The sequence below is a fragment of the Salminus brasiliensis genome, chromosome 11 (assembly GCF_030463535.1).
Source record: "Salminus brasiliensis chromosome 11, fSalBra1.hap2, whole genome shotgun sequence".
Classification (NCBI taxonomy): Eukaryota; Metazoa; Chordata; class Actinopteri; order Characiformes; family Bryconidae; genus Salminus; species Salminus brasiliensis.
Genome location: NC_132888.1, coordinates 10,498,511 through 10,516,986, shown reverse-complemented (window position 1 = coordinate 10,516,986; position 18,476 = coordinate 10,498,511). Strand labels below are relative to the sequence as shown.

At 38.8% G+C, this 18,476-nt stretch overlaps 1 protein-coding gene across 2 annotated transcripts in view; it reads left to right on the top strand.

Annotated features, from left to right (window-relative positions):
* Window positions 1-18,476, top strand: part of agmo (alkylglycerol monooxygenase) — a 52,708-nt gene that overhangs the window by 17,007 nt on the left and 17,225 nt on the right. For both annotated transcript variants that reach the window (XM_072690993.1, XM_072690994.1), the window contains exons 4-8: window positions 13,950-14,053; window positions 14,984-15,079; window positions 16,480-16,546; window positions 16,694-16,759; window positions 17,684-17,763. In XM_072690993.1, the coding sequence (XP_072547094.1) occupies window positions 13,950-14,053; window positions 14,984-15,079; window positions 16,480-16,546; window positions 16,694-16,759; window positions 17,684-17,763 (413 nt within the window). The remainder of the gene's footprint in view (window positions 1-13,949; window positions 14,054-14,983; window positions 15,080-16,479; window positions 16,547-16,693; window positions 16,760-17,683; window positions 17,764-18,476) is intronic.

Genomic DNA, 18,476 nt, shown 5'->3' with positions numbered 1-18,476 from the left:
CAATGGTAGTAATGCAACCTGACAAGTCAGATGTCCAAACTTGCTGATTATTTATTAAGCCTTAGTCTGTGTTAAAGCAGTGTTGGACCAGACTGTATTACTGTACTCTCTACCATAGAATTTAGTGATTAATAGAAAAAAGCACTTAACTAAGTAACACAGATCTGTATTGAGAGCATTGTAACTCTTAACAGTGGAGCTCTTTCCTTTAGCGACATCAAGATAAAGCCAGAGTGTGGTGAGGACTCGATTCTTACACCATCAAAAGGCTCTTGGAGAAAACTGAAGAGGCCTGACACATTCCAATCCACAACAGTATCACAAGCTGAGTCAACAGCTTGTGTGATATGTGGCTCACATGACAACTCAAGATCTAAGATCTGAGGTCTTCTCACGTATACTGTGACGTACACTCTTAAATGGGTCAGGGACAATTCACATGTAGCTGAGTCAGGGACAGTTGGAGGGGCTCTGTTTGCTTTCTGTCTTATGTGGGCCAACTAAACAACTGCTCTGTGCTCAGTAAGTGAGTATAAATCCATCATCTCATGATAAATATTGTTACAGTATGTTTTTCTGAGCATTGCGGATATCGCTGGTACCTAACTCCTCTGACCAATGCTGGACCTTGCCCCCCCCACGCTGGTATATCCTAGGAACAACCAGTTTTTTCATTACTTTGCATGTAGTTACAGAATAGTAACATAGTCACAGAGCATGAGGGGTTAAAGCAGCAGTATGCGAAAATAAGTACTCTTTGCTCCTGGGCTCGCCCTACAGTTGAGGAGTGTAATTCACTTTTACACAACAACAATCATAAATATGAATCATAATTTGAGCTCCCATTAATGGGCAGCTGTACACGTGAGTTTGTTGACAAGCAGAGAGACACAGAACCTTCACTGACAGGCGGTTGTGTTCTGTTATAGGATTTTACACAAATATTACAAATTTCACCAAGGTCATGTGCAGCTCCACCAAAGTTACACAGTGCAGTAGCAGAGTTCTGGCCTACAGTTGCAACAGAAGGGGGGCGCTATTCTTTCAGTTTCTATGTAATGTTGCTTTCATTTCATCCAGCAAATTGTGCATAAAAATAATAATAAGAATTTGGCTACTGCTGCATTTTGTGTGTCTATAGTAATTCATATATATTGTGAAAGTATGGTGATGTTATATTTTCGATTATTGTCCACCCCAGCCAGTGGTGTTGTAACATGTGCCTCAGTATCACATCAGGACATGGTGGGTGAAGCGGCGTGCCATTCTGTTTCTATTTTCATTTTTGTTTTGTTGTCTCTGGTTTGAGCATTAAGACAGAAATGTTGCGGTGCATTTAGATAGTGGGTGGCAGAGATCATATAGCTTAAGAGCAGAGGAAAAACTAGCCACAGGAGATGGTACATCCTTCACCACCTCAGCGCTGAAAATGGTTTACAGTTCGCAAGGTGTTTACGGTGCCTTGGCCACTGGCCTCTCCAAATAAAGACTTTGATCACGTCAGCAAGGGCCTTTCTGCCTGTCATCATTCAGGATATTGAGGGTGAATGGACTCATGTGTCTCAGAGCCAATGTTTTTTTATCTTATTTGGACATCTAATGTACAGCTGTTTGCTAGAATAAGTAAATGTTAGTGACACGATAGTGACAACAGTTATAACCATGCTGTCTGATTGGTTGAAAGGTAAAGGCCCACCTTGTTCAGATTTTTTTATTTTTTTTATCTACACTTAAAAAGAAAGATTCTGTAATAGTTCTGTGTCTTAGTCATTTAAAGAACCAGACACTGAAAGCTGCTCAGGTTTTCTAGGGCCTTGCTGCTAAGAACTCTTTTTAGGTCTTGTACCAGTATCATTCCATTGACCACCAGTTATTAATGACTGGTTTAAATATAAAATACAATAAGATATATATATATATATATATATATATATATATATATATATATATATATATATATATATATATAATGCCATATTTGAAACAATGTTCACTGTATGTGCAATAAATGCATTCAGCTATTTTAAGTTGCTGACACACATGCTTGTCTAGTCCCTGTAGAAAAGTATTGCCCATATAATAGGACTCTCTTAAGCAGATAAACATAAACATTTTGCCACCATGCCTAATGTCAGGCATTGCTAAAGGGGAATCAAGCCCCCCCTCCAACATTGCGCTGTGGAGCAGTGGAACTGTGTTCTCTGGAATGATGGATGGTGCTTCATCCAATACTTTTGGGATACAGTTGGTGATGAGGTTTGTGGGGATCATGCAACATTCTGAACTCACTAACGCTCTTGTAGCTGATTGCGAGTGCCCTCACAGCACAGTCTTTCCTCTACAATAGAGGCTTTTGCTCCAGAAAAAGCAGGATCAACTATCACATTTTTAATACCTTTGATTTCAGAAGAAACATTGAATGAGCAGATGTCCCAATACATTTGTCCACATAATGCATGGCATTATGGCATACGGCATCGCTCAAGGAACCATTTGACCCTTGGTTTAAGGGTGTCAGTGTTTCTGTTTCTGTGAGCTTTTTAAATGAAGCCCTCCAGAGAAGCTTGATTAAAAGCTAGCCTCCATGTGACAACAGCGAGAGCCTGTATCAGTGTGGAACGTGGAAACAGCAAGCTGTTAGCAACTGCAGACAGCAGCGGTCGCTAAGACAAACAGATCGCGTCAGTGTCACTGCGGGACGTCCCAGAGGCAGTTGGGTCTGGATGTTATTGTTTTCAGAAGGAATCCTCACGGTGGAAGGTGGCGGGGGTTAACCCCGGGCCACGGGGGCTTCATAAATCTTCTCCCGCCACTGGAAGTCCCCGGCCGCTCAGGTTGGAGGGCGTACAAAAGAATCAAACCGGCCAGGATGTGGAGCCTGGGCTCTGGACGAGCGAGGTGTGCCCACGGGATGCTGAAATAATATCAACAATAGCCAACGAATCAGCTACTCTTGTGCATGAGTGTGTGTATGTGTGTGTATGTGTGTGTATGTGTATGTGTATGTGTGTGTGTGTGTGTGTGTGTGTGTGTGTGTGTGTGTGTGTGTCAGGGCCAGGCCAGTCAAGTCTATGGTGTGTGTCGTGCTGTGTTGAAGGTTTAATGTCTCTGTAGACTAAGTCAGCCTTTCCACAGTTACTTATATATCCATAGTTCCTGTCGATGCCGTACAAATCACCCAGTTCCTGTCTTCTTCAGCAGAGCAACCAAGAAACCTCATATTTCTTAATAGACTTTTTGGCTTCAGTGATCTTTTCCAAGATTAAATCTTATCGGATAGCCTTTGTTAAATGAGAGTATAGGAGGTGTCTGGCAGAACGTACTGGTTGCATACTACATACAGACACGTTCAACAGCTAATGCTAAAGAAGAAGACACATTTCTTTAATATTTAATTTAATATAATATGTTTTCCATCTTGTACAGTTTAAAAATCAAAAAAGGAAAAGAGCATGACGTTTGGGCACCCTGCATGATCAGTACTTAACAACACCCCCTTTGGAAAAGATCACAGCTTGTAAATGCTTTTCAGTTCTGGTTTGGGGGAAATTCGCCCATTCTTCCTTGCAAAAGGCCTCTAGTTCTGTGAGATAGCCCTATTGCATCTACTGCTATTTCCTCACTGTCTATCCCCAGATTTTCGATGAAGTTTGGGTTGGGTGATGGCCAAATCTTCAACTTGCACCAGTTGAGATTGTATATTGTATAGGGGCAGTGGTGGCTCAGCGGTTAGAGCGCCGGGATATTGATAACAGGGTTGTGGGTTCGATTCCCGGGCTCGGCAAGCTGCCACTGTTGGGCCCTTGAGCAAGGCCCTTTACCCTCTCTGCTCCCCGGGCGCTGGAGTTGGCTGCCCACCGCTCTGGGTGTGTGTGTGTACTCACTGCCCCTAACACATGTGTGTGTGTGAGTGTGTGTTCACTACCAGATGGGTTAAATGCGGAGGACACATTTCGCTGTACAGTGTACACTGTACAGTGACAAATACGTGCACCTTTGCACCTTTATTGTGAATTTTGAAGTATGTTGAGCATCAGTGTCCTGTAGTGGAACAGGGCACCACCACTCAGAGTCTGCTAAATCTTGATCTTCCAGACTGGAGCTTGACTTCAACTCTTCCTGTCAACTGCCATTTCTTAATTACATTACACACTGGAGTAACATCTACCTGAAAATGCTTTGCCTTCTTCTTAAAACCTTCTTCTGTTTTGTGGGCATCGATTATGTGAATTTTCACAGTACTAGGCAGCAGCTTAAAGGCCTTAAAGACAAAGACAACCAGATTTACTATAAGTGTTGGACACAGATGGAATTTGGTGTCTGCCTTTAAACCATCCGTGCAGAGAAAACACATATACACACTAGTGAGCATCGCACCAGCGTCTGGGGAGCAGAGAGGGTTAAGGGCCCAACAGCGGTAGCTTGCCTAAGCTGGGTAATGGAGTCGACGGCTGCATTTGAAATGTGCATGTCCTGAGCTTTTCTAAGGGTAACCGTGAACAAGCTATAGCCTTAACAAGCTATTTAAGATCTGAGACCTTGATAAAAGTCTCAGCTCAAATCTCCTTGTGGTTCCTCAACTTTTGAATGGTGTTTTTTCTTTTTCACTAAATATGAACAAAACAGAAATAGTACACTAATCTTAAAAGACTGAAAAGAATGTATAAGCTTCAGCTTCATGCTTCTTCTACTCTTCTATCTTCTACTCATTTAGCCATTGACAGTAACAGGCATTTTCACAAGGGATGGCCAAACTTCTGCATTTCACTTTGTATATTGCATTAAATTACAAAAGATATTAAAAATAGTAAGCTCTGATTTTAAATTTAAAAAAGACCAAATAATACAATTGGGTGTAACTAGTGAGTAAAACTAACCACACATAGATACCAAAACACGTTATTGTCAAAACAAGGAAGCTTTTAAATTAATTAAACAAAGTATGAAATACAGTGTGGAAAATATATTTATATAAATAGGTTGGGCTCAGTTTCTTACAGTAAGAGAAAACAGTGGGATTGTGTAAAATATGGTTTACTGTTATGCAAATTGCAAACTAATTATTATTTTCAGTCAGATAATTGAGTTTAATTGAGTGATATTTACGGCCCTATATTCAAACTCAGTCGTGTTACTTGCCATTGATCACTTATAAGAAATCCTAACCACTGGAAGACATAAGTGAACACATTTAACACAATTTTTTTTTTCATGACCCACCATGAATATTTCGTCTGGTCTGCAAGCTGTAAAACACGGAGATGGCAGTATTAATTTTTAATGCTCTGAGTTGGCCTAGCTGCTTGGAAAAAATCAGAGAGAATCTCCTCACACCTTTCCACTGGAAAATATTACAAAATGGGGAGGAGACTTGGAGACTTGGGCTCCTTATTTAGAGTGTGTATGTAGGAAACTTGATAACTAACTCCCATGCCCTCCTCAGGACTGTAGACTCTATGTTAAGATTTATTTATATATATATATATATATATATATATATATATATATATATATATATATATATATATATATATATATATATATATATATGCAGCTTTGACCCTGAAGATTTCACTGTAATGCATGTGAGGGATGTTTGCTAGCAACTCAAACCACTTAATGTAATCCCACAAATCTCTCTTGGTAGGCCCTTCACCTTAAAGTGCATAACGCTGGCAGTTTGACATTTATCACACCTTTAAAAGTGTCTTTAATATTTAACAGTTTCGCTCAGTAAGTGAAGACAGTGTGAAGTATTGCGGTGACACAGGAGGGATTGGCTGGCGCTGCTGCGTGTTTGTGTTGGCATTTCTTATTAGCAGTCGGCCTATCCTCTCAGGCCGGGCCTTTCACAGCCCATTGCAGGTGTGAGTGACGTGGCATGCAGTCTCCTGCCACTCTGCAGCACGCTGCCTCATTTACAGCACCGCTGCCGTGTGGGAGAGCCACTGAGGGTGGCACTTGGGCCGGCATGCTGTTGGGTTCTCAGTGAACTGTCACAGTGGCTTTCATTGTGTAAAGTGGGATGGGGGTTCACACTAAATGGTATTGGGCTGCAACTAACCACTGTTTACAGAATTGATTAGTTGTTCCATGATCCCATATTATTTCAATTAATCGATTCATTGATTAATCAAGAAAGAAAAAGGCACTTTTATTAGTCTATGAATAATAGATATTTTCAAGTATTTGTATGAAAGTCTTTCAGACCCATCTTCTTCTAAATTATAACAATCCACAGTGACTGTAAAACTGTTAAAGTGTTTTTAGAGAAGTCTAGAGGTCAAAAACAGTCAGCATTAGCAATCTGCTGACTGGTATTTAGCTGTGCAGTTTACAATGTACAAAAAAAGCCAAATAAAGAAATGACCAAATATAAAAAACATGTTATTACAATGTGGCAAATTTTGAAGCTTTCTTAATTGGGTGGAACTGAGCATTTAACACAAAATCGTCAGTTCTGTGAACAAGCGCTTTTCTGTTGTAAAGTTAGAGAGCTGTCTGACCTGGACCTGGTGAGGAAACCTGTAGCAAATCTATGAGGTTAACCCAAGATACTGGTTTTTACAAAAAACAGGCTCATTTTTATAAATGGTTCTTTGTGCAAAGCCAAAAACCCTTGACCTTAACAGAGGTGTGCGACTATGGAGAAGCTTTTAAAGGTTAAAAAAGTCCATCACACAATTTAAAGGTTCTTCTTACTCCCACATCTCTTGGTATGGTTCTTTATGGACCCTACAGTGGGTCTGTTGTGGCTGCATTCAAAAAACCATTCAGAGTTTATTAGCTAGTCAAGTACAGATATAGCTAAACAAGTAGAGTGCTAATTCTAGCAAGCTAGACTCCACTTGTGGTGGACTACCTGTAAAGTCACATCCCACGTTAATCCTGGTAAAATATTGCTTTTTAAATATATGGCTGATATAGTTGTTGTGTAGCTGATATGTAGGTTAGCTGTTTGTACTACCAGGTGGTTTGTTCAGTTCAAGGGTAATAAGGCCTAAACTATTCTACCTAATACCAGCCTGGACGCCTGTGTTGACTTTTCACTGCTAAGAATGAGCTGTGAACGTCTGACTGGTGACGTCTGCCTAGGTTGTTTTTTAGTAAGTAGCACACCTGTGTTTTTTTCGTTGCCAGGATAGCAATACGGCAGAAATTTACCTGATCACACCTCATTTCGAGACCACCATACCCATCGGTGTAGATATGTTCGCAAGCACCGTTGCTATTTAAACGAAGCAGACGCAAGGCCTGATAATAGACTGTTGGCGGGGTGTAAGATAGCAATAAGCATTGCGGCGTGCCTTGCGCATGGTGTGAGACAGGGCCCCTAGTCTTCTAAGCTGAAGACTTTGTTTGTTAGCTTTCTAATATTGTGCTATTTTACGTTTTTCAGGCAGCGCAAATTTTGCATCAAATAAGATGCGCTTGAACGACACTGATGACCAAAACTACGCTTTTAACTCTTGACTTAAGTCTTGCTCGTTTGTTCGTCTTAAGTGTTGTGTAGGGTTTGTCTGTTAATAGTTATTAGGTTCTGTGATACTGATGCAATACTGAAGGCTACAATGTGCAAACCAGCCTCGGGTCATTATAATACTTTTACAATACTTTTTGAGTCTTGTGGCCATCTTGACCAGTCCCAGTTCCAGAAGAGTCTGTGGGTGTTTTTAAAAATCATGAAATTGACTGTAATCCATAAATAGTAATCAATTTAACTTCTGGCCTACATTAAAACAACAATCTTTAACCATGTAAGCTTACTGTGTGACCAGTGTGTTTTCAGTGTTTGCAGTATGTTGTAATACAATTGCAGGGCTCATATAATGTTTATATATTCTGCAGTTTTTCAGTGGTGCACTAATAAGTACAATTTACAGCGGAAATATGAGTGTAGCATAATTTATGGCAGAGATTCATACAGCAAAGCTCACTTATTATATAGCTTGTTGATTAATATACTTTAAATAGAGAAAGATGGATGCCCTGTGGTGTAGGACACAACACAATAAAGACTTTATTTACATATAGTAAAGCAAAGAAATCAAAGGCAACATTCAGCAGTCATGTTTTCCTTGGCTTTTCATATTTAATTTCAACACCTCAAATAACTGTGTTTAATGTCTCAAAGCCTTCGGTGGGCACTGAAAATAATATTAGATAAACACACAATAAGTAAATTGCTAAATGGATTGCAGCACAATTCTCAGAAAGAGTCTCGTATTCCCCGTTTCAAAGATTTGCTTATACATTTTTTAAATAAATGTTTCTTATACATTTTCTACTGCACTAATCACATTGGCACTAACCGACATGACTACAGCCATACAAATGATATAGTTTCACAGTATCAGCACATAGATAATGACCTAGGCCTGGTTCTGTAATCTAATTCTTAAATAGGCTACAATAACAAGCAATTGAGACCTTGGCCTTTATCATAGTGCAGGTACCTTTGGTCTGTACCAGAGTTTAACACAGGACAGATGTTATATAAGCTTTACATTAAGCGCAGAGAGAGAGAGAGAGAGAGAGAGAGACGAGGAAGGAGTCACTAGTAGTGGTGTTGGATTATACATTTACAGTTTTAAACAAAGTTCAGTAGAATCATGCTTGGTAGATGTGTCTGTCACCATGTGCAGACTTGTGTGGTCAGTGTAATTTGGTTTCCATAAATTAAAAGATAACAAAATGTATAAATTGATAGATCTTTTTTTACATCTCAGTAATTGCCACCAATAATAAAAGTATAATTTAAATAAATTTGGGCTGAAGTGTGGATTCAGAACTTTCTGTTTATTCCATATTCGTTCTTGTTAGTGGGATATGAGATTTTATACATCTTATATTACGACTCACTAAATAAGAATTAAATCAAATAAAATGACATTTATTTGTATAGCGCTTTTTTTACAACTGGTGTTGTCACAAAGCAGCTTTACTCAATTAGTAATTATTAAAAAGACAAGAAATTAATAACATAAAAAGACATGAAAATCTAAGACCCCCGGTGAGCAGCCAAAGGCACCAGTGGCAAGGAAAAACTCCCTCAGAGCTGGAGGAAGAAACCTTGGGAGGAACCAAGACTTTCCGAGGGGGACCCATCCTCCTCTGGCCGGAACTATTTAGAAATGATTGATAATGATTGAAATTGTTCGATGATGGTTTAATTGGATTGTAAGATAATTAGTACAGAGTGTATTTGCTCATTAGCTGTATACTACCTGCTGCTTATTACACTGGCAAAGAACTGAATTGTGCTTTCACATTACATGAGGTAACATAAGGATCTTTCCTTCTGTTGTGCAGAGTGGATTACTGTAAAACACAGTCCTTGGACTTTATTCGTGTCATTTCAACTCAGAATGAAGTAGACAGAAATTAAGGTTTCAGCTTTCAGTAACTAGGCTTACCTCTAATATATGAGTTTATAGTCCTATCAGTTACCTAGAGACTCTAAACATAGTGATGATCATTACTACGAATACTTTACACATAGTGCTAGTTAAAGTTAAGTTAATAGTTAAGTTAATAGAAATTATAGAGGCATTTCTGTATATTTAAGAGCATTGTTGCTTAAAATTTCGAAGTAAATGAAAATGGCCAGTAAAGCCCAAGAGATGTGGTATACTAATTAACATAATAGAAAAATGTTTAAAAATAAACCAGTAGAGGAATTAACAGGTAACACAAAATACCTTTTTTTTTTTAAACATTTTTACTGTAATTTACTGTAGAATGTGTACATTTTGTAAATTACATTGTGTACATTTTGTATCTTTGTATACAGATTGCAAATCATATATTAAAAAAAAAACAAAAAACATTTCACAGACGCAGCATTTTCTGACCAGACCCTGATTTTTGTATTTGTATGTTTTTTCTCCACATGACTCGCTCTGTTGTGAAAATGCATTTTACCCTTGTCTTTACACAAAGGCACTGGGTCTGTGTGCAGGCCTGACTGCTCAGGCTCGATGGGAAAGGCTTTCTGTGGCATTGGTTCTCATCATTAAAGCACTTCCCCTCTGAATACAGGCTGCCAAACTATGCAGCGTCCAGCCGAGACCAGTGCACAAGGACATGGATTGCAATGAGGCCTAGCAGTACATACTTCCTACCAGTGACACCCCACATCAATCTTCCTCTCTTCTGCTCCGAGCAAGGAAAGCACCAGCTCCTACACGCCATTAAACAATGGCCAGTGTGTGCTTTTCTGATACAGCCTTCATCTGATGCCTCTTACTATGATGGACGGATGGGTTGGAAAGTGTAATGGAATGTCTTTTGCTTATGCAGACCATTAGTTAATGACTTGCATGGTGGATGACTGGAGAACGTATCCGTCAACCTGAGCAGGGCCAGGTGTGATGATCACTCTGCTGACTCACTGAAATTTGTTGGAAGCAATTTTGGGAGGAAATCAGCTCGATAAATCAAAATATTTTGGACAGTTTAGATATTACTCAACACTAACCAGAAATTCTGAACCAAGAGTTAAAAAAGTTTCTATTTCTATTGTTATTATTACGGTATCCACTGATTTCTCCATGAGTCTTTCTTTCAAAACCACTGTTGCAAGGTTAGACAAACACAACGTGAATGGGGGGATTAGGGGGAATTCCAATTATATATATGTATATATATATATATATATATACATATACATATATATTATAATACATTGTTTTAATAAACAGCCTTTTTTAGGTTTTGAATAATGCTGTTGAAAATATTCTTCCTCAAATTAATGTAATGTATTTTAATACATAAAAAAGGGATTTAAGCAGTGCCATAGAAGAGCCTTTTGTGCTTCCATTTAAAACCAAGTGATATGAGGGTGAAGAACCTTCACATTGGTAAATGACCTTTACATTGACTACAGCTTCAAACCTTTAAAAGGTTTTTCACTCACATCTCTTTTACAGCAACGGTTCTTAATGAAACCAAAAATGGCATTTAAGAGAGTAGCACACATTTCTGGAGCTTTCAATTATATCAAAATCTGTTACAGAATACATTAAACATATATACAGTAGAGATTTGTTGACAGACACCCTTGCATAGTGAGCTGGCGGTCAGTAATCCATCTCTGAATTAACCTAATGACAAATTGTAGCACAGTTTTTGTCAAATTTTGTCAAAAGGGCCTAAAGTGCTTAGTCTTTCGCACCACTTTCAGGTGCCGATCGGCTTGCTTTTTGCACATGCTATGAAGAAAATTGGCATGAAGTGCTAAGCCAATTTATTGCCAATGTCTATGGAACAAAGCCAAATGTGATTCACTCATTCATGCTCATACATTTGGGGAAGGATTACACAGAAGGTGGGAGTGTGACTGGTGGATATATTGGTCCTTTGACTGATCACACACTGTATTCAGTTTGATTTACGGAGGTTTGGGCAACTTTAGCATTATGGAAAATTTTTATTTCTACAGGGGAACCACCCCTAAAGAAAAAAAACAGATTAGAAAAGATAACACTATATTAATCCCCGAATGGGGAATGCACTTTACACATGCATTTCTGGACAAGCTGAGTGATACAGACCAGTCACAATCACAAGAGAGAAAGGAGCGTGTGAACTGTTGCAGTAAAGTAATCGTACATTCGTCACAGTTACATAGTGCATTTGGCAGCGTGCCGGGCCCGGAGTAGGAACGATATACATGCTATTCTCCCTGCTGCAGTCAGTGGAGCATCACAATGATTTTGCAGCTGTTATATTAACCCCTTAAAAAGCCTATGGACCATGTGCAGGCCAAAAGTGTGGTCCATTTTCGCAAACCTCTGTTACCAAAGAATAGCTTCACCCGTTTGTACAAAAGTCCCTGTAGTTACTGAATAATACACCTTAGTGTGTAATAAGCCTTTCTGCATTAAAGGGTTAAGGTAAAAATGCTTCTTTTTGTTATTGTAATTAATCTTAACTCTAGTCTAAATTGTTGAATGGGATGTTTGATCAAACTGTGGAAAGCTTAACCTCTTTAACTCATTGGAACCACAGGTGGTTCCTGGTCTTCTCCCCCTCCGTTATAACTTAAAAAAAAGCCAGCCAGTTTGCATTGGTTTGCATGTAGTTACTAATTAGTAATCCTTAGGGTGTAATAGGAGTCACAGAGCATAAGAGGTTAACCATCCTCAAAGCCCTTGTTCCAAAAAACGTAAATTGACTCATCCAAACTGGAACCCGAGCATGAAGCCTTGACTGTGGGCCTAGTTTCTTAGCACACTGTCAGTGGTGTGGCTGATGAAATTTTCTGAATGGAAACTGTGCGGTGCTCTCCCCTGGGCTTAGCTTTAGCCAGGTGATTTTGACATTTTGGCCTGGTGCTGCTGGCTGCTGGAGGGCAAAGAGAGAGCGAGCAAGAGAAAGAGTCGTTCTTGCGCTCGCAGCGCTCTCTGTTTGTTCAGCTGGAGAGCGCCGACTCGCTGGGCTATCTGTTTCACATTGAAACACCGCTCATTGAAGCAGGCACTGAAGCAGCAGGTCCTATTTTGACAAAGGAATAATAACTGGGAGGGGTGTTGGAAATGAATCTATATTGGACATCAATACTACTATCACACCTGCTCAGTAAAGCCCTTCCTTTTACAACAACATAACACTTGTGCAGCCATGAAGCCTAATCATTGATCCAGTAGAATCAGGTACGTCTGAGATGCTAGGCTTCGTTAGCTCATTTGTTTTCAGTCCAGTAGTGGGAGCTTCACCAAAAAACACACCCACATGGCTGGTCTGTGGATCACTCATAGGGTCCCTTGAAGCTTAACAGGCATGATATTGTGGATCATGAGCATGAGGGCCAACACAAAGAGCAATGTAGCAGAAATCACAACAAAACAGAGGAGCATAAACTGATGTGCTGTTGCTCAACAGGCCATGTTTTTTTTGGTGTAGCTTTATTACATCAGGAACAAACCGTGCTCATTTTTGTCATTCACCCAACTAGCGCTAAAGGTCTTGTCCAATCAGTGCAAACACACACTTTCATTTGTTGTCTGAAAATAGGTACTATTTGACTGAGCTGTTTCCCCAGATCCGCTGACGTAGGGTGGCCATATGTCGTCTTTTTTTCCCCGGATATGTTCTCGTTTTGGGATCTACAAAATGTGTAAGGCCCAATTAAAGCCTCCCTGGCCACAGCATCTAATATAGTCAAGACATGTTTAGTATCCTTCGGTGTCCAAGTAATGAAACCCATATCCAGTAATTACCTCAATAGACTTGCTTATATAGCTTGTGGTACTAGCTACATAACCCCATACACTGTGTGTACAAATGTTTGTGGACACCCCTTCTGCATTCAGCTACTTTAGGTTGGATCCATTGCTGACACAGATGTGCAAATGGGCACACACAGCTTGTCTAGTTCTTGTAGTGAAGTATTAGTATTAGCCAATAGAATAGGCCTCTCTGGAGCAGATAAACATGAACCTATTGGCACCATGACTAATGCCAGGCGTGGTGTGTAGTAAGCCCTCCAAAAGTATTGTGTGTAGAACCATCATTCTAGATAACACAGTTCCACCACTCCACAACTCAATGCGGAGGGGCTTAATATCCTTCTAGCCTACGCCTGGCATTAGCTATGATGCTCCAGAGTGTGTAACACTTCTTCTGTCAGCTGTGTCTCCTTATATTAAACACTTTTTGGGATCATTTACTGGGTGTTTATCAGTAATCTGATGGACAGAAAAGCTCCTGGTTTAAAACTAGTTTCCGCTGGAGGACCAGATTACTGCAGAAACTTCAGTAGTACATTATGGAGTGGACATTATGAGTGAGGCAGATGGTTTGGGAACAACAAGTCTACATGCTAATAAATATATATATATATATATATATATATATATATATATATATATATATATATATATATATATATATGTGTATGTGTGTGTGTGTGTGTGTGTGTGTGTGTGTGTATGTATGTTTTCTAGAGCTAAATATTCTGTGGGCCGCTCATCAAGTTCATCACAGCTCAGAGTACTACAACTTGACCACTGCACTGCGACAGTCCGTCACCCAGCAGTGCGCTTCATGGGTAAGAGATCCAGTTGTGCTGTCGACGTCTGCATGACTCTCTCCCTAACTAACCCTGCCTGATTAACACGACTGCCCTGTGTGTGTGTGTTTGCGTTGACATCAAAACAGGTTCATATGTCTGTCTATCTGTCTCTTAAACTGTACTTTGTACCTGAGTGTCACTCACCTTGGCATGATTGGAGCGGTTTCAAAGCTTAAACATGCATAAATAAACATATACATAGTACAGTATTATCCTAATGCTGCTGTAAAAAATAACTATTTACTATACAGTCTCTGTACATTTTTCATTCTGTGCATTATTGTTATTACATCTGGTCTTATTTGTGATTTTCTGATGCTTTTTAAATATATCCATTCTTATAATTGCTGAAAAAAATTATATTTTCCATTAAATAATTTCTTTTAGTTATTTATATCCAGTCATCTAAAACTGATCCTTCTGGTTGTAACACACAGCCAAAATGACAGCCATTAAATATTTATTTCTATATTCTTTATTTCTATATATATACCTGTACTATATATATATATATATATATATATATATATATATATATATATATATATATATATATATATATATATATGTCCTATGTCAGGGTGAACATAATGTAAACATTACATTATGTTCATAGGAGTTCATAGGAATCTCCCTTCTAAATATATACTGTAGAGCCTCATTTGAATCTTTCCAAAAGGTTTTAATATGTGGACATCCCCAAAAGATGTGATGGAATCAGATGGATTCAAATGGATTGTTTATTAAAAATGTCTAATAGTTGGATTTTAATGAAATATCAATCTGCTGGTGTAAGAACTGCTCACTAATCTACTGATAGAGTATGCCTTAACTCTACTACTGTACCTTGATCCCCTGAGAAATTACTAAGATTATATTTTTGGGTACTGTTTTTTCTTGTATCAGGTGTTCTACCTTCCAATGGCCTTATTAGTTCCACCATCAGTCTTTGCTGTACACATTCAATTCAACCTGCTGTACCAGTTCTGGATCCACACTGAGGTAAGCATTTAATCTTTAAATTACCTGTACTGAATACTCTTGGGTCTGACGTGTTTGCAGCTTGCAGTACATTGACACACATACTAAAGGTATTTCACTTTTTTTTAAAAAACACTGAAAAAAACCCTGCCTCACTACAACAATAGTGTGGTTTAATTTCTCAGGTTTTCTGCTGTCAAAGCAAATAAGACTAATTCTCACGCTCCATTCCCAAAACACCGGTTGCTTATTGCTTCTTAATTGGTTCTTCTGTGTACTTTACACACCATCAAATGCCTTTGTTCCATATCACGTTCCAGTCCCAGATCGTTGTCCAAAAATAAATAACGAGCTTTTATGAAATATTTCAAACAGAAGCATAAGCGCACTCTTGCCATTTGAGCAAAAGTTGGGCTATCAGTTTTACAGTTTGGGGAGTCGTTTGGGGGAATGGATTTGGAATCACTTCCACGTTTTAGAGCACTATTAGTGAAAACAGTCTTCACATCCACGACTTTCTGAAGGATATAATTTATGCCTGTTTTACAGGCTTTTTTGATGTCCTGTAATTTATTGGCACAGAATTCCCAGACCTAATCCAACTTTTTAAAACACGAGCTAAGCAGAGAGCAACCCCTTTTCATTCAAGATAAAATTCAGCTGCAGCCAGACTGCTCATTACTTGGAAATAATGGCTCATTGCAAAATCATGTTCACTTGTGCAGGGTTCACAGTTTGCCTTTGCAGGTTTAGATTCAGCCTTCAGAATCATTATTCAAGTCAAACACCTGAGGGTAAACCAAACACCTGTGTAATATATAACATCGCATCAAGTTAAAAAATGGCTCGTTGTGGGATGGGAGAGGGAGGGGAGGGTGGGGTGTTTATGTGGGTGTGTGTGAGCATACAAGCAAGTGGGAGGGAAAGTTATCAGTTTTTTTGGCGTCTTTAAAGCCCTTGTACTTCGCTCCAACTTGATATTTGCTTTACTTCTAATCTGTATTGTTGTTTCCATCTGGAAATCTGGCCACCGCTCTCTTTCCATAGTTAGCCTAGCTTCATCAGACAAGAAAACACTTGAAATTAATGATGTTTTATGTCAGACTACATTAGCAAACACGTGAACCATACAAGTTTTTGGGTCCTGCACAATTCCTCTTCAGCCTTGTTGGCCAAAGCAAAGACAAGGCAATCAATAGAAAAGATTAATCACATGTGTGAGGCTAGCACTAGGACTCAGTTTACATCTCTGTTTAACAGCGGAACAGCTGGCACCACAGGAACCCCACAGTCTAAACCTTTTTTTTAATTTCTTCACATTCACTTTGTATACATGACACTAAACATCCCTAGTGTAGATGCACTCTGTTGATTAATGCATGACACCAGTTCTTCCATTCAAAGTGTTTCTATTGCACTAGATTGTCAGAGATCTGGGTCCTCTTGAGTGGATCCTAAATACTCCCAGCCACCACAGAGTTCACCACGGTATGGAATATTTATGTCTAGTAGAACTTTTTATGTAATTTTTATGTATATTATTATTATTATTATTATTATTATTATATTTACAGAACAAATGAAGGTAGCAACTAGTGGTCAGTGTTTTAATTCTGGCTAAACTTGTTTGGGCAGGACGGAACCTATACTGTATTGATAGGAATTATGGAGGAACTCTCATTATCTGGGACCGGCTATTTGGTAAGTATATGAATGCAGCCACAGTCACTGGTCAGCCACAGTGTGCTGTACATATATATACATGTGGAATTCTTGTGGAAAATGTTAGGCAAAGTTTGAGAAGTAGTAACCACGTCCTCCAGTGCATAGTTATTCATAGTTATGTTTTTCATTACAGATATAATAATACATGAAAATCACCAATTTGGCATAAGTTTGGCCATCCTACAAAGTCAAGATTTAGTAACACCCCCTTAGGGGGAAAATCACACCTTGCAGTTCTTGTACACTGTTAAAAGTTTAAGATCATTGAGGAACTTCTGAAGGTTCTTCAGTTTAAAACTGTGGAGGAAACTCTTAAAGTGTTTTGAGGAAACTTCAAGGAACCTTTTTCTTCTAAAACATTTTCCTGAAAGTTCCTCAGAGCACCTTAAGTTTTAAATTGAAGAACCTCCAAAGGTTCCTCGAGGATCTTTTTTTCAAGGTTCTTGTTTTCCCCCCACTAGTTCACAGATAGTCCTGGGACATCTTAGAGCAGAGCTTGTTGAAGGTCTATCCACAAATGTTATATCATGTTTAAATCAGGGGACTGTGAGCTCCATTCCAAAAGCTTCACAGTCATATGGTGGTTTTATATTTGCCTTTCTTACCAGCATATGAGCCATTTTTTCGAGAGTTTTTCTTGCTTGAGACTGAGACTTTTGTAAAAAAACAAAAAGGATGTTCCTTTGCAATGCTTAGGTTGTCTAAACTATTGCATTAGGTGATTGATGCTATGAATGTTTTATTACCTACAGAGGCTGTGTTTACTTCTTCTCATTTACAAAAGGGTGTTAAATAATGTATATAATTTGGCCGAGGGTTTGCCAACCATTGACAATATAGCATTTTATTGCCAATGCCAAAAATGTAGTATCATGACATATGCCATATTTTGCCTTGTAGGAACCTTTACTCCAGAAGGTGATAAAGTTGTGTATGGACTTACATACCCTATTAATACATTTGACATCATGTCTGTTCAGGTTGGTTAGATTATTGTTTAAACTGTTTTTTTCTAATGTCTAATTCATGCTCTGTTTCCTTTGAACCACATACAAAATGCTTGGTAAGTCTATCCAGGACTCATTTGAATGAAAACCAGTCCAGTAAAGCAAATGGGTTTTGCAGTTGTCTGTTTAGAATAATTGATTTTAATTTTAGTTTTGCAGTTTTTCTGTTGTTTACTGGGATGGATCAATTATTATGGATTAATACTGAAATACTATATATAAAATGGATGAATCTGTGTCTGTATCGCATTATACCCCTAAAAATCCAAAAGAAATGTCCCCCTGTGGAACTATCAGCGTAGTAGTAAATGAGTTGAGCACATATAATGACTTCTAGCAAAGTCGATTTCAGAGTGTCAGGGTAAATGTAAATACATGCTCTGAGTTCTCTGCTGCCTTCCCTCTCCTTAAGTTTCAGAACCAGTGGAAAAGCCACAGTGTAACCATAACATTAGTACTCCACTTTAAACAAACTGCTCAGGAGAGGTGAAAGAGTCGGGCAGAAACAAAATGGAAATTGCGTTTGATTATTTTCTCTGCACTCACCTCTGCAAATGGACTGTGAGTGCAGTCTAATCTGTGGCAAGAAACATTTAGAATCTAGATTCGGTGTCCGGAGCTGTAGGCCTAATGTTTATCTTTCACGTAAATTTTTTTTTACTTCCTTGAAATGATTTCCTCAGTAT